Below are 13,935 nucleotides of genomic sequence, written 5' to 3' on the forward strand. Positions count from 1 at the left end.
CAACCAGTCAATCACAATAAACACCACGCCTGCAGAGAGGTGAGAAGCACGATGAGTGACGGTTACCAGAGAAAGCACAATAAAAACAACAACTACCGGAGAAAGATTGATCCTGTCAACCAGAAAGATCTGCCTCACTTTTATCAGGGAAGTGTGTTTTCTAATAATCTTACGAACTGCACTGACCCGCCTACTGCTATCAGGAAAGGACACCCACCCACACTATTGCCTACTATAGTCTACTCTAGTACTCTTGTAATCCCTCCAACTGGAGAGATCTGCCTCGTTTTTGTCAGGGAAGAGCATTTTCCCACTCTTGCCACGTGGGAGCGACTATTAATCTCCTCCCATTTGGAGAGATCTGCCTTGTTTTTATTTATTGTCTTCATTTGTTGGATATTATTTTTTACTTTTATTTTATTTTTTATCTCTTGTCACATCATGGCCTACTCTAGTATTAGTAATACTGCTTACTGCGCCTATTACACACGACGCACACAAGAATCACAGCGACGAAACATCACAGCGCTCGCACGACGCGCGAACACTTACACGATATAGCGAACAGCGCTTTCACTCGCACCTCGTCGCCCGCGGCGTCGTCGTCGGTGAGCCGCAGCAGCGTCGGCAGCGCCCCCTGTGCCAGCAGCTGCGCCTGCGTGTAGGGATTGTTCTGCGCGACCGTCGCGACGAGTTCTGCCGCGCGCGAACGCACGCCGGCCGCCCTCGCGGCGAGGAGGCGCGGGAACAGCGCGAAACCTCCAATCTTATGCAGGTCTGCAACGTCAGTCGTCGATCGCCAATCAATAATCAATAATCATCAATATAGTGCATCAATCACCATCAATAATCAATAATCATCAATAAATATAATCGACCACTAGATTATCAGTCGGTTGCCGCGTCATTGGTCGACATCAGCTAATCGTTATACTCGTTATTCGGGCGTGGTAGCGATTTTTTTCACGTTCGCGTGAATCATTTGATAACAAGTGTTTGATATTGATTGATTAATAAAGCAGTTAACAACAACATAATAATAATAATACACGGGTCGGCGGCGGTAGCAACGCGGCGCCTACCGTTCGCCAAGTCAATGTCGTTGCACCAGTCGGTGACGTTCTCCAGCAGTGCCTGCAGCCGCTGTGATGCCGCCTCCTCCCCATCTCCCTCTCCCTCCTCCTCCTCCTCCTCCTGTCTCTCTTCTCGGTCGAGCAGTTCCTGCATCTCCGCCAGAGAGCGCTTGATCACCTGGATAGGGTCAACGGTTGCCTCAGCCAGAGCGCTGCGTAAAAACTCCCTCCGCTGTGGAGAGAGAGAACAGAGAGAAACCTCGTGAGAGGGAGGACATATTATCAGCGAGACAAACATATACGGGTGCGTGAGGGGATACGTTAGAAGATAGCATGAGGACATATATGCTAGCAGATACAATGAGTTAAAAGTTAAAATACTATAGGATTAACAATTTCACAACAGGACGAAACGGTCATCGGAAAACTTCTATGTATACCTCCTCTGTCATCTCTTGTGGCTGTAGACTGGGGCTGTCGGCCTGGTCAGACGTGTGTTCGATGGAGAATCGCAGCAGGCCTTCCATCGTCGGCGGGAAGCGGCGTCCATCTCGGTCCTCTCCCCCACCGCCACCGCCACCGCCTCCCTGCTCGGCATTGCTGTCGGACGCCATATGTCACGTGCTTGACGGAGTTACGGACCGTTGATCGCAAAGCTATAGTGGCAAATGTGTGGTTCGGTTAAGGTGATCGAGTCTCTTCTAGAAAAGCAGGGAATAGCGAGTTTTTCAGTAAAAAAAAAGGTTGTCAATGTTGCACAATCCTGGCACAGGCACTTGGAGCGTTTTAATAAGATATAATGCTAAATAAATACGAAATCTATTTACTACCAAAGTCTTAATGTTTCTCTACTCTCTTTTACCTATTATTGCCAACCATTTCCTGTAAATGCCGTCCAAATGCTCATCTGCAACACACGCTGGCTGCCGCACGCTAGCTGCTGCATGCACACTTACGCTCATAGGGTCTATGTACACCAGGGTACTGCCAGAACGTAACCTGGGTACGGTCCGGTATACCGGAACGTATACCCTGCACACTATTTGATATGGTTAGGGTTAGAATTAGGGTTAGGGTTAGCAGGGTTAAAAACTGATAATTGGAGAATTCAATAATTCCAATTCAATATTCAATATTTCAAGAATTGGATAATTGGATAATTGGATAATTGCCTCTGAGGAAGCACTGGTCCTGGTCAGTAGGCACTGGTCCAGGATTTCTTACGTAGCAAAGTGAATGATGGCATGCACATGTACACGCGGATGTACATCATACGACGCGTGAGTCATCAGCCTGATGATCAGTCAATAATTTTACATTCATTGCTTATCAAATCTTTATCCAATCACCTGTACAAAATGGATGGTCAGCACAAGCACAATGATGGACAGTTATACATACATATACGAGTGGAGCAGGTAAAGAAATTGTTGGCGTCCAGTATTCAGAGCAATCTTCAGATTTCACGCGATTACTCAATCTTGGTTTACGATTCATGCACGCATCCACGTTTGTTTCCAAGCGAGTTGTAGACGATCATCCAACGTCGTCGTGCTTGCGCCAGAGTAGTTTCAGCATCGACTATTTGTTCGTCTCATTGATGTGTTCATTTGTTTGAATTACTGTACTCTGTACTCTGTAGGTGTTGACTTTTGTTGATATTATTCTCATTGATAAGTCTTTCGATGCAAAGGTCTTGCATGTGATTGGAGTTCGCAGTTAATGTGAGTAGGACCGTGGTGCGACATTCCCTAGACTAATATTAATGTTTGCCTGACATTTATTGTGGCATTTACTGTCTAAGTCTTTACTAGCTTTAGTGTGAACAACAGAACATTTTATATACCTATAATATAGCCATGACTCCAGCTCAAACTCATGTACAGTACGGTACTCATGTACACAGGTACCTGAGGTAAAAAAGAAAAGAAAAAAAAGTGTTATATATATATAAAGAGAAGTATCTTTATATATATAACACTTCTTTTTTCGCCTCAGGTTCCTGTTCTCATGTACTCATGTACTCATGTACTCGAGTACTCATGTACTCTCTCTACAGTACATGCTATAGAGTATAGTACTAATACTTTGCTAGCTCCAAGAAACCGTCTTTGCTAGGGAATTAGAACAGAAGACCTGTGTATATCTGTCCGTCCATCTGTGTATATTGACGTTAGTCACACTGCCTGGTCGGGCGACACTACGGTACAGTACATGCTAAGAGTGACTCACTCAGTGAACGCCGTCGCCCCTTCTTCAAGTTTTAGATTCTTGCTCGGTTTGTTTAGATACTCGTTGAGTTTCACATGCTTCGATTTTCTTTCAGAGATGTGCAATTATTATTGCGGCTATGTTATGGGACCGGAACACTTACGTAGACGTGCATGCGTGCAATCGGTGAATCGTCATTTCATCGTCATTCGGAATTTCTCATTCATTCGTTTTCTTTTCAGATCAAGCAATCGGTCAATGAATCAGCATGATGCGACTCCTACTACCTCCCTTTATAGCTGCTAAAATAATGGCAATCCACTAGCTACTTCTACGGACGACTGCAGACTTTATCGTGGAAGGAATACATTAAACAATGCATTTGACAGCTTCCATCATAGCTACGATAACCGTCCACATGGGCGATGTCAACGGTGTGGCATTCTCTGGCGACAAGTTAGCAACCGGTTCAGGTAATCGAGTGTATATGTGGATCAAGGATATAGTTTGGGACCCCGCAAATCTGTTTTCGCATATGTGCTAAACTAATCCGGGGTGCTAAGCTAAGCTTGGGCCTGTATATGTTACGCGTCTCTTTTTTACTATTGACGCAGACAATCCGAAGACCTTTCGAAATTCCTTTTCCGATTTTATGTTTCATTCGTTGTTTGTGATCCATTTCGACGCTCTGTTATTTTACAAGAAACAAAAAACTTCAGGCGTGGTTCTAACCATGGTGATCGTCGCTTTGCGCAGGTGATAAGAAGGTGCGTTTGTTCTCAATGGACACGTGGAAGGAACGGGCGATCTCGCCTCTGCAGGGACACACCTACTACGTCAACTGCGTTGCCTTCTCTCCATTTGGTAGGGTTAGGGTTAGGGTTAGGGTTATGGTTAGGGTTTGGGTTGGGCTTCACTGTTCCAGGCTTCACCGTCTGAGAAAACCACGGGGCCTAAAAAAAGGCTGCGTCATTTACTCGACGGGGGTGATTTTCTCTAGACGGGGCTGATTTTCGTTTTCTATTCTCGGAATCTCAAAATTTGACGGGTGTCGGAAAAAAAGCCCTGTGGACACCGGAGACGGGGCTGTTTACGGGGTTTGGGCCCGATCGGCCGCGTGAAAAAGCGAAGCCTGGCGTGTACCTACCAAAGCTTGCAGTGCTGGTAGCCCGCGAAATAACCATAACACGCTGCTAACTATCGATGTATAGGTAGGGGGAGAGCGTGAACAAATTTGGCTGTTCAATTAGTAAGGAGTATATACCTTACATAGCTTGCACTGAGTGTCAGCCATGAAATAATAACATATTCATAGCAAATTCGACTTTTAATATTGGGTGACTTGAGCAAGTTGCCTGATCCCTAGTCGCCCTGTAACAAATTCGAATTAGAGAGAAAGTAGAATTGTACTGAATACGTGATTTCAGCATGATCTAACCACATGGGCTTAACTTCTGGGCCAAAAATCCTCGATTAGGTAGACGGTTTTGAAATACCCCATGACAATGGGCACGCTTAGCGAGATTAAATAACTTGTGCACCAGTGAAAAAAATACACGGGGGCTCGGGGCGATTTAGCCCCCGAAATGCCAAAAAAGCCCCGGAAATGCCAAAAAGAGTAAATTTGCATAGAGTTCAATGCAACCCAAATTTTAGGGTGATATTTTCATGCACGCGAGCTTGAAAAGTAGCCCCCGAAAAATCAATTATATTTTTTTCTCTGTTGTGCACTGATTTCAATGTCCGCCATTTCTTCGCGAGTATGTTTGGCTGAGTGTCTGACTACTTTGACGTTAATTTGCATGTAGGGGCACAGTTGGCATCGTGTTCCACGGACGGGAAGTGTATACTATGGGATCCTAGGTCAGGAACCAAGGTAAGCTGTAGCCGAAAATTTTACAGCAGCCGTACTTGGCGCCGCCATCTTCTATAATGTTCTCTTACTTGGTGTGAGCCTTGAATGACCTTTCAATGACAATTTAATGACAATTCAATGACAATTTAATGACCATTTAATGACAATTTAATGACGATTCAATGGCAATTTAATGACAATTCCATTACCTTTCAATGACCTTTCAATGACAGTTTAATGACAATTTAATGACGATTCAATGACCATTCAATAACAATTTTATGACAATTTAATGACCATTCAATGACAACTTTTGTCTTCGAGGTTTTGGCGCTCGATAAATAGCATGCTCTCTTGTTTCAGATTGCCATCTTGGAGCATCCGAGTAAGAACGGACTTCGCGTCTGTACGTTCTCGCCCAACGGAGCGACCCTCGCCACCGCCGGCGACGACGAGACCATTGCATTGTGGGATACGTCGACGCGGACCATCACCCGGTGCGTTGCATCGTGGGATACGGCTCGCGATTGTCTTGATATTTTGGGAGGGGGGAAGTCGTGAACGTCGAACGAGACAGGGTCGGAGGAGTCTGATTGTCGTTCGGCCATTCGGAACGTGGTACGCGGTCTGTTCGCGAACCGCGTGGGTTTGGGTTCGTGAGTCGCGTTCACAAACGTAACGAACAACGGAGCGGTTCGTCGGTTTTTGAGTTTGCAGGTGCGATGTTCCTAATTCGGGAGATGCAGAGGGTGGGGAGATAGGGGATGCGGTTCATTGATAGGGGATAGGGGATAGGGGATGCGGGATAGGGGAGGGTGGGGAGATAGGGGATGCGGTTCATTGATCGGCAACCTGTTAGGGATGACCTGTCAACATGGCCTGTTGTCAGAAAAACAAATCTAGTCTCAACATCAATGACAATCTCAACACGAACCTTTTTCTCGTAGACCATTGCCTGAATCAAAATTAGTCTTAACATTGAATTTCTCTTGTAGACCGTTGACAGAAGCACTGTAAAGTTGCGCGAGGTCGGGTCTACGAGGAAAAAGTTGATGTTAAAGGCGGGCTTATGTCGGGCTTGCGAGCCGACTCGACTGGAAGCAACTGGATTTCGAGCAACTGGAAGCGATCGGCAGCGACTAGTTGCGTCCAGTTGCCCACTGTTCTATTCCGAGCAACTAGTGGCGGTCAGTCGCAAGCAGTCGCGTCGCAGTCGACCAACCTAAGCACTGCAGTCGCAGTGAATTGCAGCCAGTTGCTTCCAGTCGAGTCGGCTCGCAAGCCCGACATAAGCCCGCTTTAAGAGTATTGTCAAGACAAATTTTGTTCCTGACGATGGTGGTGGGGGGGGGTCCCCTGCTCATTGACTGGGGCGGTTTAGACTGACGCCGCTTGTTTGTTACAGGTCACTCGTAGGTCACGAGGCGTGGGTAACGACCTGTGATTTCACTCCTGACTCCACCTATCTAATTTCAGGTATGCAATCAATCCGAGTGTAGCAGTAGGTTTCATGTAGCGGTTGTTTTTTTAGAGGAAAAAAGGATAATGTGATAGTTAAATCATCTTAAATGTAAATAGATGGCCCCAAAATCTGTACAGGGATATTTAAATGTAGGCAGAAATGTGGTGTTGGGTCGGGTGAAGTAGTGTTTATGAGAAGCTATAGCTTGTGTGGTGTTATATTCAGATATAAGTTAATGGTCAACTGAATTGAATATACCTTCGATTATGAAGAGATTTTAATGGTCAACTGTATTAAACACACTTGCAATTATAGAAAAATCTTGATGGTCAACTGTATTAAACATATCTATGATTATAGAAAGATGGAAAAGCAAGAATCACGGTAATAAGAGTAAACTAACGCAACACAAAACCTTCAAATGGTGCCAAAGGGTCAGTCAGTGCCATTTACAACTTCCAACTAGTGTAAACATCTGTAGCTGTCTATATAACCATTTTATAACTGCTGATAACTGGCCGGAAATAGCATATTACAAAAAACGTGAAACCGTGTTACGCGGTGATAACGCTAGAGGGTTTGTTGACCGATATTCAAAGTTCATTCACAAAGTAACTAATGTTTATTCATTTGTGTTTAGTACTAGTATATATATTTGTTATTATTATTAGTAGTAGTACTATACGAGTAGTAGTATTATTTAATGTTAGGCAATCACTGGTATTATATACTAATTAACAATGAATTAGTTAGTTAATTGGGGAATTGTTAAATAATGAATTAGTTAATTTTAGATTAGTTTAAACATTTCAGTTTAGTTTTCAGTTTAAACATATACTAACAATGCAATGTTAATTATAATTTAACGTGTTAATTGGTGCTAACGAGTGTGATCGCTTGCAGGGTCGACGGGTGGCGAACTGCGACTGTGGGACGCGAGATACGGTCACGGAAAATGCCTCGTCCTCGTCAAGGTCGCTCACGACCTTGGGGTCACCTCATCGCAGTTCTCGTCGCGCCACGGAGTGCAAGGTAGCGCCACCTGTTGTCGTCACCTGTTTCAGCGCGGCGCGCGTTCGTTATGGGTCTTACAAGTTTTTTGTTGTTGTGCGCACGAGTTTGTGAGAAAAGAAAATGCGGTGGTGGGTGTGGGGGGGGGGGGCTGTGATGAACACAAAGTGAATTGTACTGTGAGTGGAAGATGCTGCCTCCTCCCAAGAGGACCTTTGTTTCACTATTATGGGGTTAACCATTAATATGATTAATACGATTTACTGGCCTCATTTAGATAACCTCATTTATATATATATATACACGCACACACGTATATATATATGCGTGTGTGTGCGTGTGTGTGTGTGTGGTGTGTGTGTGTGTGTGTAGTGCGTGGCGTGCGTGCGTCGTGCGTGCGTCCGTGCGTGTGTGTATATATATATATTGTGTGTGGTGTGTTGCGTGCGTGCGTGCGTGCGTGGCGTGCGTGTATATATATATATATAGGGAGGTTATCTACATGAGGCGTGTAGATCGTTTGATGGTTAATGACTAACTAATGATGTGTGTTTGATGATGATGATGTGGGGGCGTAGGTTCTACAGTGCAAGGATCCGTAGCAGGAGAGTTCCTCTGGCAACCTGCGGCCAGGATAACGATGTGAAGCTGTGGAAACGTGAGAACAGGCCTGCTAGGTAACCACAGTGTGTGTGTGTGGCTGTGTGTGTGTGTGTGTGGTGTGTGTGCGTGCGCGTGCGCGTGCGCTTTGTGTGCGTGTGCGTGTGCGTGATGCGTGTGTTTTGTGCGTATGCTTGCGTGTGCGTGTGCGTGTGTTTGTGTGTGTTGTGTGTGTGTGTTGTGTGGTGTGTGTGTGTGTGTGTGTTTGTGTGTGTGTGTGTGTGTGTGTGTGTGCGTGTTTGCACGTGTGCAATGAGTGAGCATGTGTGCGTGCGTGCGTGTGAATCTGTACATGTCATTTCTGTGTGTATACGATATATGCCAAATTGCACCCACAAAGCCTATTTCAGATTATTTCGTTACAGATCATTTCGATATCTTTATATATAGACTGAATATAGACTGAATAGGACGTGGGGGTTGGGAGTGTTTTAATCCAAGCATGTTTACTCTCAACTCTCAACTCAAACTGTCTAAAGACTGACTCCAGATGTCACCGTGACTGTGACCACAGTGATTCTCAACGACTCGTGTCGTCAGTCTATGTCAGTGAAAAAAATACACGGGGGGGGGGGGCTCGGGCGATTTAGCCCCGAAATGCAAAAAGAGCCCCCGTAAATTTGCATAGAGTTCAATGCAAACCAAATTTTAAAGTGCTATTTTCATGCACGCGAGTTTGAAAAGTAGCTCCTGAAAAATAAATTATATTTTTCCCTGGTCTATGTTCGTCCGTATTTTCAGGTGTTTCGATCACGGCACGCACGGTGCTTCGTGGCCACGAGTCAAGCGTGATGTGCGTGTGTTTCTCACACAGCGCCCGCCTGCTCGCTTCAGGGTGAGTTCAATGTCCTTTCTCTCTTCTCTTCTCTTCCTTCTCTCCTTTCTCGCTTCCTTCCTCACTTCCTTCATGTCTCTCTTCCCTAATTCTTTCCTTTCGTCCTTCCTGTAGGTAGCTTCTTGGTAGAGTTTCTCAGCTCAAACACTTACGTTCTTCCTTCTTCCTTGTATCCGATGGTGGTGCGATTTGCTCCTGCATTCCTGCGTATCCTGTCTGTAGCTTCTTGGTGAGTTTCTCAGCTCAATTCTTTATTTCAGCCTTCACATGTTGATATAATGTGTCCTTGGTTTTTTTTAATACAGTCTGATTAGTAATTAATTAGGAAACTCTTTGGAAATTAGTTAATACAACTGTGTGAAGAGGATTTTCGGATTTGATTGCTGCAGTTGGTCATGTCAGTGTTGGTTTAACGCGATTTGAGTGGTTTAATTAGCTAATTGTGAAAAATATCCTCATACCCGTTATGTTACATATGCAGTATAGTAATTTCAATCATGTTAATTATTCCTTCGATATCCTTCTTGCCTATATATATATATGTGTGTGTATATATATATATACATATATATATATATATATGCAAGGAGATATATATATATATATATATATATATATATATATATATATATATATATCAAGAGTCTATAATAGAAATTTTTTTTATTTGGTCTCATGATATATATACAACTTTCTCACAATTAGCAAGATTTCAGATTTAATTGCTGCTTTAAGTGAGTAAACGGGAATGCTTAGGTTGATTCTTGTCTGACTGTGAGAATGTTACTTTGTTTTCTCGCAGGTCTGGGGACAAGACTGTGATTCTGTGGGACATGGTAAGTACAGTGGAACCCCGATTTTACGCACCTCGATTTAATGCGAATTCGGATATAATGCGATGAGTCATTGGACTTCCTTTTTTTGCTCTTATATAGACACGTATATATAACTCCGATTTAGTGTGACCCCGCTTTTTTCGCGATGATATTTTATGGACCCCAACCATCGCGTTATAACCGGGCTACACTGTACATCTTCTATCAGAGGTTCTTAACCTGTGGTCCATGGACCGCACTGGGGTTCGTGGATGGGCTTCAGGTGGTTCGTGAACCAAGCGCATGCAAAATTTTGTGCTCATGGGACTGTGCATTTTTCTGGGGAGGGGTCCATAGCTTTTACCAGATTCTCAAAGGGGTCCATGACTCAAAAAAAGGTTAAGAACCGCTGACTGATTCTAGTTTGAATTGACCGTCACAACGCATTACAGGTTGATGGCAATGTCGTGTGTGAAGTGTATTACTCTAATCTTCCTCATTTACCAACTGCATGCTCCGCGGTTGTTTTCCTCGTTAGCATGTAGTAAATCACGGTCAGCTTCCATTGCAGGTGAATCCCTGTCACAGGTGAATCCCTATTACAGGTAAATCCTTGCCAGCTTCTATTACAGGTGAATCCCTATTACAGGTAAATCCCTATTACAGGTGAATCCCTGCCAGCTTCTATTACAGGTGAATCCCTATTACAGGTGAATCCCTATTACAGGTAAATCCCTATCAGCTTCTATCACAGGTAAATCCCTATTACAGGTGAATCCTTCGCCAGCTCTATTACAGTGTGCAATCCACTATTACAGCGTGAGTCTCTATTACAGGTGGAGCTTCCTATTACAGCGCTGCATTCCCTATTACAGTGAGTCCGTGCCAGCTGCTCCGCATAGCGCACCACGAGCGATACGTCACCTGCTGCGCATTCTCTGACGACGACTCCGCCCTCGCCACCGGCTCCGGCGGACCCGGCGCCGTCGTCGCCCTCTGGCGGCTAAACGAGGCGACACCCGGACGCCGTTTGCCGCTGCCGAGGCGATCGCCCCGTGCGTCGCGGCAGCCCCCTGTGCGAGCGGACTCATCGGTTGCTCGCGTTCGGGCGCCCGGACAAGCAGGCCTGCCGCGAGGCTGGACGACGGGACGACAGTTCTGCCGATTGGGCTGGTATGGGAGCCGGCTTCGGGCAGCACCTGCAGCAGCTTCCGATCGCACAAGATATGACGGGCGACGCTGCTCGGCGGGGCGGGACGGACGAGGGCCATGCGCATCGATGCTCAGGCGTCGGTTGCGTGTCTCGAGGGTGGGGGTCGGTGTCTCAGGGTGGGGGTCTCACATGCGGGGGGTCTGTGTCTTCACGTAGGTTGGGGGCGTGCCGCGCGGGTGGCGGTATCGTCTAATCGGGGAGCGTCTGTGCCTTAGGCGGGGGGGGATCGGGTGTCTCAGTCGGGGGGGAGTCGGTGCTCAATAGGGTTTGTGTCTCAGCTTGGGGCAGTGTCTCAGTGGGGGGCTGTTGGTGTCATCATCGTCATCACCAGCAGCTGCAGCAGCAGTGCAGTAGTAGTAGCAGCGAGAGCAGTAGAAGCGAGCAGCAGCAGCAGCAGCAGGCAGCAGCAGCAGTAGCATCTATCATTCTATCACCAGCAGCAGCAGCAGTAGCATTATCATCATCACCAGCAGCGAGCAGCGAGTAAGCATTCATTCATCATCACCAGCAGCATACAGCAGCCAGCAGCAGCAGCAGCGAGCCAGCCAGTAGCCAGCAGCAGCAATAGCGAATTAGAGCAGCAGTCAGCAGCAGGCCAGCAGCAGCAGCTAGCAGCAGCAATGAGTATAGCCAGCAGCAGCAGCGAGCAGCAGTAGCCAAGCAGCAGCAGCTAATAGCCAATAGCAGCAGCCAGCCCCGCAGTAGCAGCAGCAATAGCAATAGCAGCAGCAGCAGTAGCCAGCAGCAGCCGCTAGCATTATCATACATCACCAGCGGCCCGCCACCAGTAAACTTAAACTCACTGCTTGAGAATTCCTGCTAACTTCACTAACTAAGCGCTGCCCAGTACACGCACACCGGCGCACACGCCACGGCACGCGCACGCGCCACACACACACACACACACACAGCACACGACACACACACCTGTACACACCTGTGTTTGCTCTGCCTCCACAGCCCGCGCTGGGGATCGAATGAGGCCTGCTTCAGGCCCCTGCAACGCCACCGTCGCGCTCGGCTGGATCACGAGCGCAGCAGCAGTGGCACCCTCTCTTACCCCGACGAGGCTGCTGACACATGCCGGTCACCTGGGAGTATGGCATTTCAAGGCATCCCGTCAGGGCGCAGGTAGGCGAGCACGCACCCGGGGTGGCGAGCGAGGCGGATCGGCCGCGTTCTGACCCGCGGGAGGGCAGCGGGCGTGTGCGTGAGTGGCGGGGCCGTGGCCGGGCGGATGGTGCGGGGGGGTGTGGGCCGCCCGCCGGGGTAGATGCAGGCGCGGGCTGTGGGCGGGGGTGAGAGGGTAACCCATTCCTAAGCCTGTTAATCATGACTTCAACCATAAACGCGCTAAACACTCAACCCTAACCCTGTACCCTAACCCTTTAACTGCTAGGATCGACTCAACCCATAACGCCTAACGAGCTGAACCGCTAGACACTACCCTAACCCTATCCTGAACCCCAACACTAACCCTAAGCCCTAATACTTGAGACGTTAACCCTAACACTAACCCGATCCCCTAACCTGTAACCTTGACTCAACCCTAACCCTTAACCTAATGCGCTAACCCCTAAACAGCTAGACGTCTCCAGATAACGATCAATATGTCTTTCTTTTCCCCGCCTTCGGCGGGCGGCGACAGACGCGGTTACACGTGACTGGAGCGCACGCGCCAGATCGCCCCGCCAGTGGATGGAGGCAGCGCAAAGATGAACGAGCCGTCCGCGTGCTCGATGACAAACGAACGCCGCTCGCCAACGCCAACCTGGCGCGCGAACCGCAGCCTGAGGTTCACTACTACAGCACTGGACCTGGAGAACATCACTCGACGTGATCGGACACGGCCACGAGTACAGCCTGCGAAACGTTTAGATGTGCGGTGGTGGATGACGCGCGCAGACAGGGGTGAAAACACCTGTGGTGCGAAAGCCTTCTGTCGACCTAATCTTAAGCAAGATACTGTACCAGGGCAATGCTTCGCTGCGGGTACTAACCAGCGCGTGTGATGTTGTAAGTGGCCAAGACCCATCGCGCCATAACCTCAGTAATTCACGTTGCGATACGGCAGCAGCTTGGCTGGTAGAAATCGTGTTCTTTTCGTTGTGGAGGTGGGGGGGGGTTAGTTGTCTTGTCGTGAACATACTTAGTCATGTGTATGTCATCGTCGTCTGCGAATGTTTCTAGTCCATTGATTGTAGCAAGCTCGTTGTGAAGCCGCAGGACCGCCGCTTTACCCACGCGTTACGGATGCACTGTGTCTAGTGGTTATGTTAGTCCATGTTAGCGCCATAGCGGGAGTTATGTTTCCGTATATATTTCACTCGGGCTGACGGGAAACTGATTCGAAACAGTTTTAACTTAGTCACCCAGTGTGAGCGCCACGGCAAACACACGGTTGCGAGTATTCGCTTAGCGAAATCTTGCTGACGAAGATCGGAGGTTGAATAGTTTTAATTTAGTCGATGGAGACGGAGGGGCGAGAGGTCCAGGGAGAACCTCTCAGTCTCTCCCTGTCGAGTTAGCCCCGCGCTCGCGAGTGGTGAGGGTCGAGAGGCGCGGGCGAGAGGATTCCTTGCGTCTCTCCCTGTGCGTCGCAAAATTCTGACCGGAGCTTGCTCAATTTACATACTGTAAGGGGAGTGCGTAAGGGAAAATGGACCCCTGGCCGCGTTGTGTCAGTGCGTCGGGGGTCGCAACGTGACAGCGTTCCGCCGTTTAGCAATACAGAAAAAAATCCCATTTCTTCGGATATTGTTGATAGTACCTATGTCGTTGTCGTTGGTGCGTTAATAGT

The 13,935-nt window shown here is 47.5% G+C and overlaps 2 protein-coding genes across 2 annotated transcripts in view; one reads left to right on the forward strand and one right to left on the reverse strand.

The window, feature by feature from the left end:
- The window catches only part of LOC106817484 (hsp70-binding protein 1-like), a 6,444-nt gene extending 3,862 nt beyond the window's left edge, over positions 1–2,582 (reverse strand). The window contains exons 1-5 of the mRNA XM_014822151.1: positions 2,475–2,582; positions 1,514–1,774; positions 1,083–1,305; positions 553–777; positions 5–29 (exon numbers count right to left, since the gene is read on the reverse strand). Of these exons, the coding sequence (XP_014677637.1) occupies positions 5–29; positions 553–777; positions 1,083–1,305; positions 1,514–1,687 (647 nt within the window). The 5' untranslated portion in view covers positions 1,688–1,774; positions 2,475–2,582. The remainder of the gene's footprint in view (positions 1–4; positions 30–552; positions 778–1,082; positions 1,306–1,513; positions 1,775–2,474) is intronic.
- Positions 2,583–2,711: 129 nt separating this feature from the next.
- On the forward strand, positions 2,712–10,565 carry LOC106817486 (WD repeat, SAM and U-box domain-containing protein 1-like). The gene is made up of 11 exons (XM_014822154.1): positions 2,712–2,797; positions 3,527–3,757; positions 4,041–4,148; positions 5,093–5,160; positions 5,503–5,636; positions 6,545–6,615; positions 7,505–7,633; positions 8,191–8,289; positions 9,014–9,107; positions 9,910–9,943; positions 10,511–10,565. The coding sequence occupies exons 2-8, from the start codon at positions 3,661–3,663 to the stop codon at positions 8,256–8,258; spliced, it is 675 nt and encodes a 224-aa protein (XP_014677640.1). The 5' UTR covers positions 2,712–2,797; positions 3,527–3,660; the 3' UTR covers positions 8,259–8,289; positions 9,014–9,107; positions 9,910–9,943; positions 10,511–10,565.
- Positions 10,566–13,935: the final 3,370 nt, after the last annotated feature.

The sequence above is a fragment of the Priapulus caudatus genome, unplaced genomic scaffold (assembly GCF_000485595.1).
Source record: "Priapulus caudatus unplaced genomic scaffold, Priapulus_caudatus-5.0.1 Scaffold1742, whole genome shotgun sequence".
Taxonomy (NCBI): Eukaryota; Metazoa; Priapulida; class Priapulimorpha; order Priapulimorphida; family Priapulidae; genus Priapulus; species Priapulus caudatus.

Bases quoted from the DNA above. Each gene is read 5' to 3' on its own strand.
- LOC106817486 (XM_014822154.1), top strand. From the start codon at position 3,661: ATGCATTTGACAGCTTCCATCATAGCTACGATAACCGTCCACATGGGC. The intron at 5,161-5,502 runs GTAAGCTGTAGC...CTCTTGTTTCAG, and splicing joins ATCCTAGGTCAGGAACCAAG to ATTGCCATCTTGGAGCATCC. The intron at 7,634-8,190 runs GTAGCGCCACCT...GTGGGGGCGTAG, and splicing joins GTCGCGCCACGGAGTGCAAG to GTTCTACAGTGCAAGGATCC.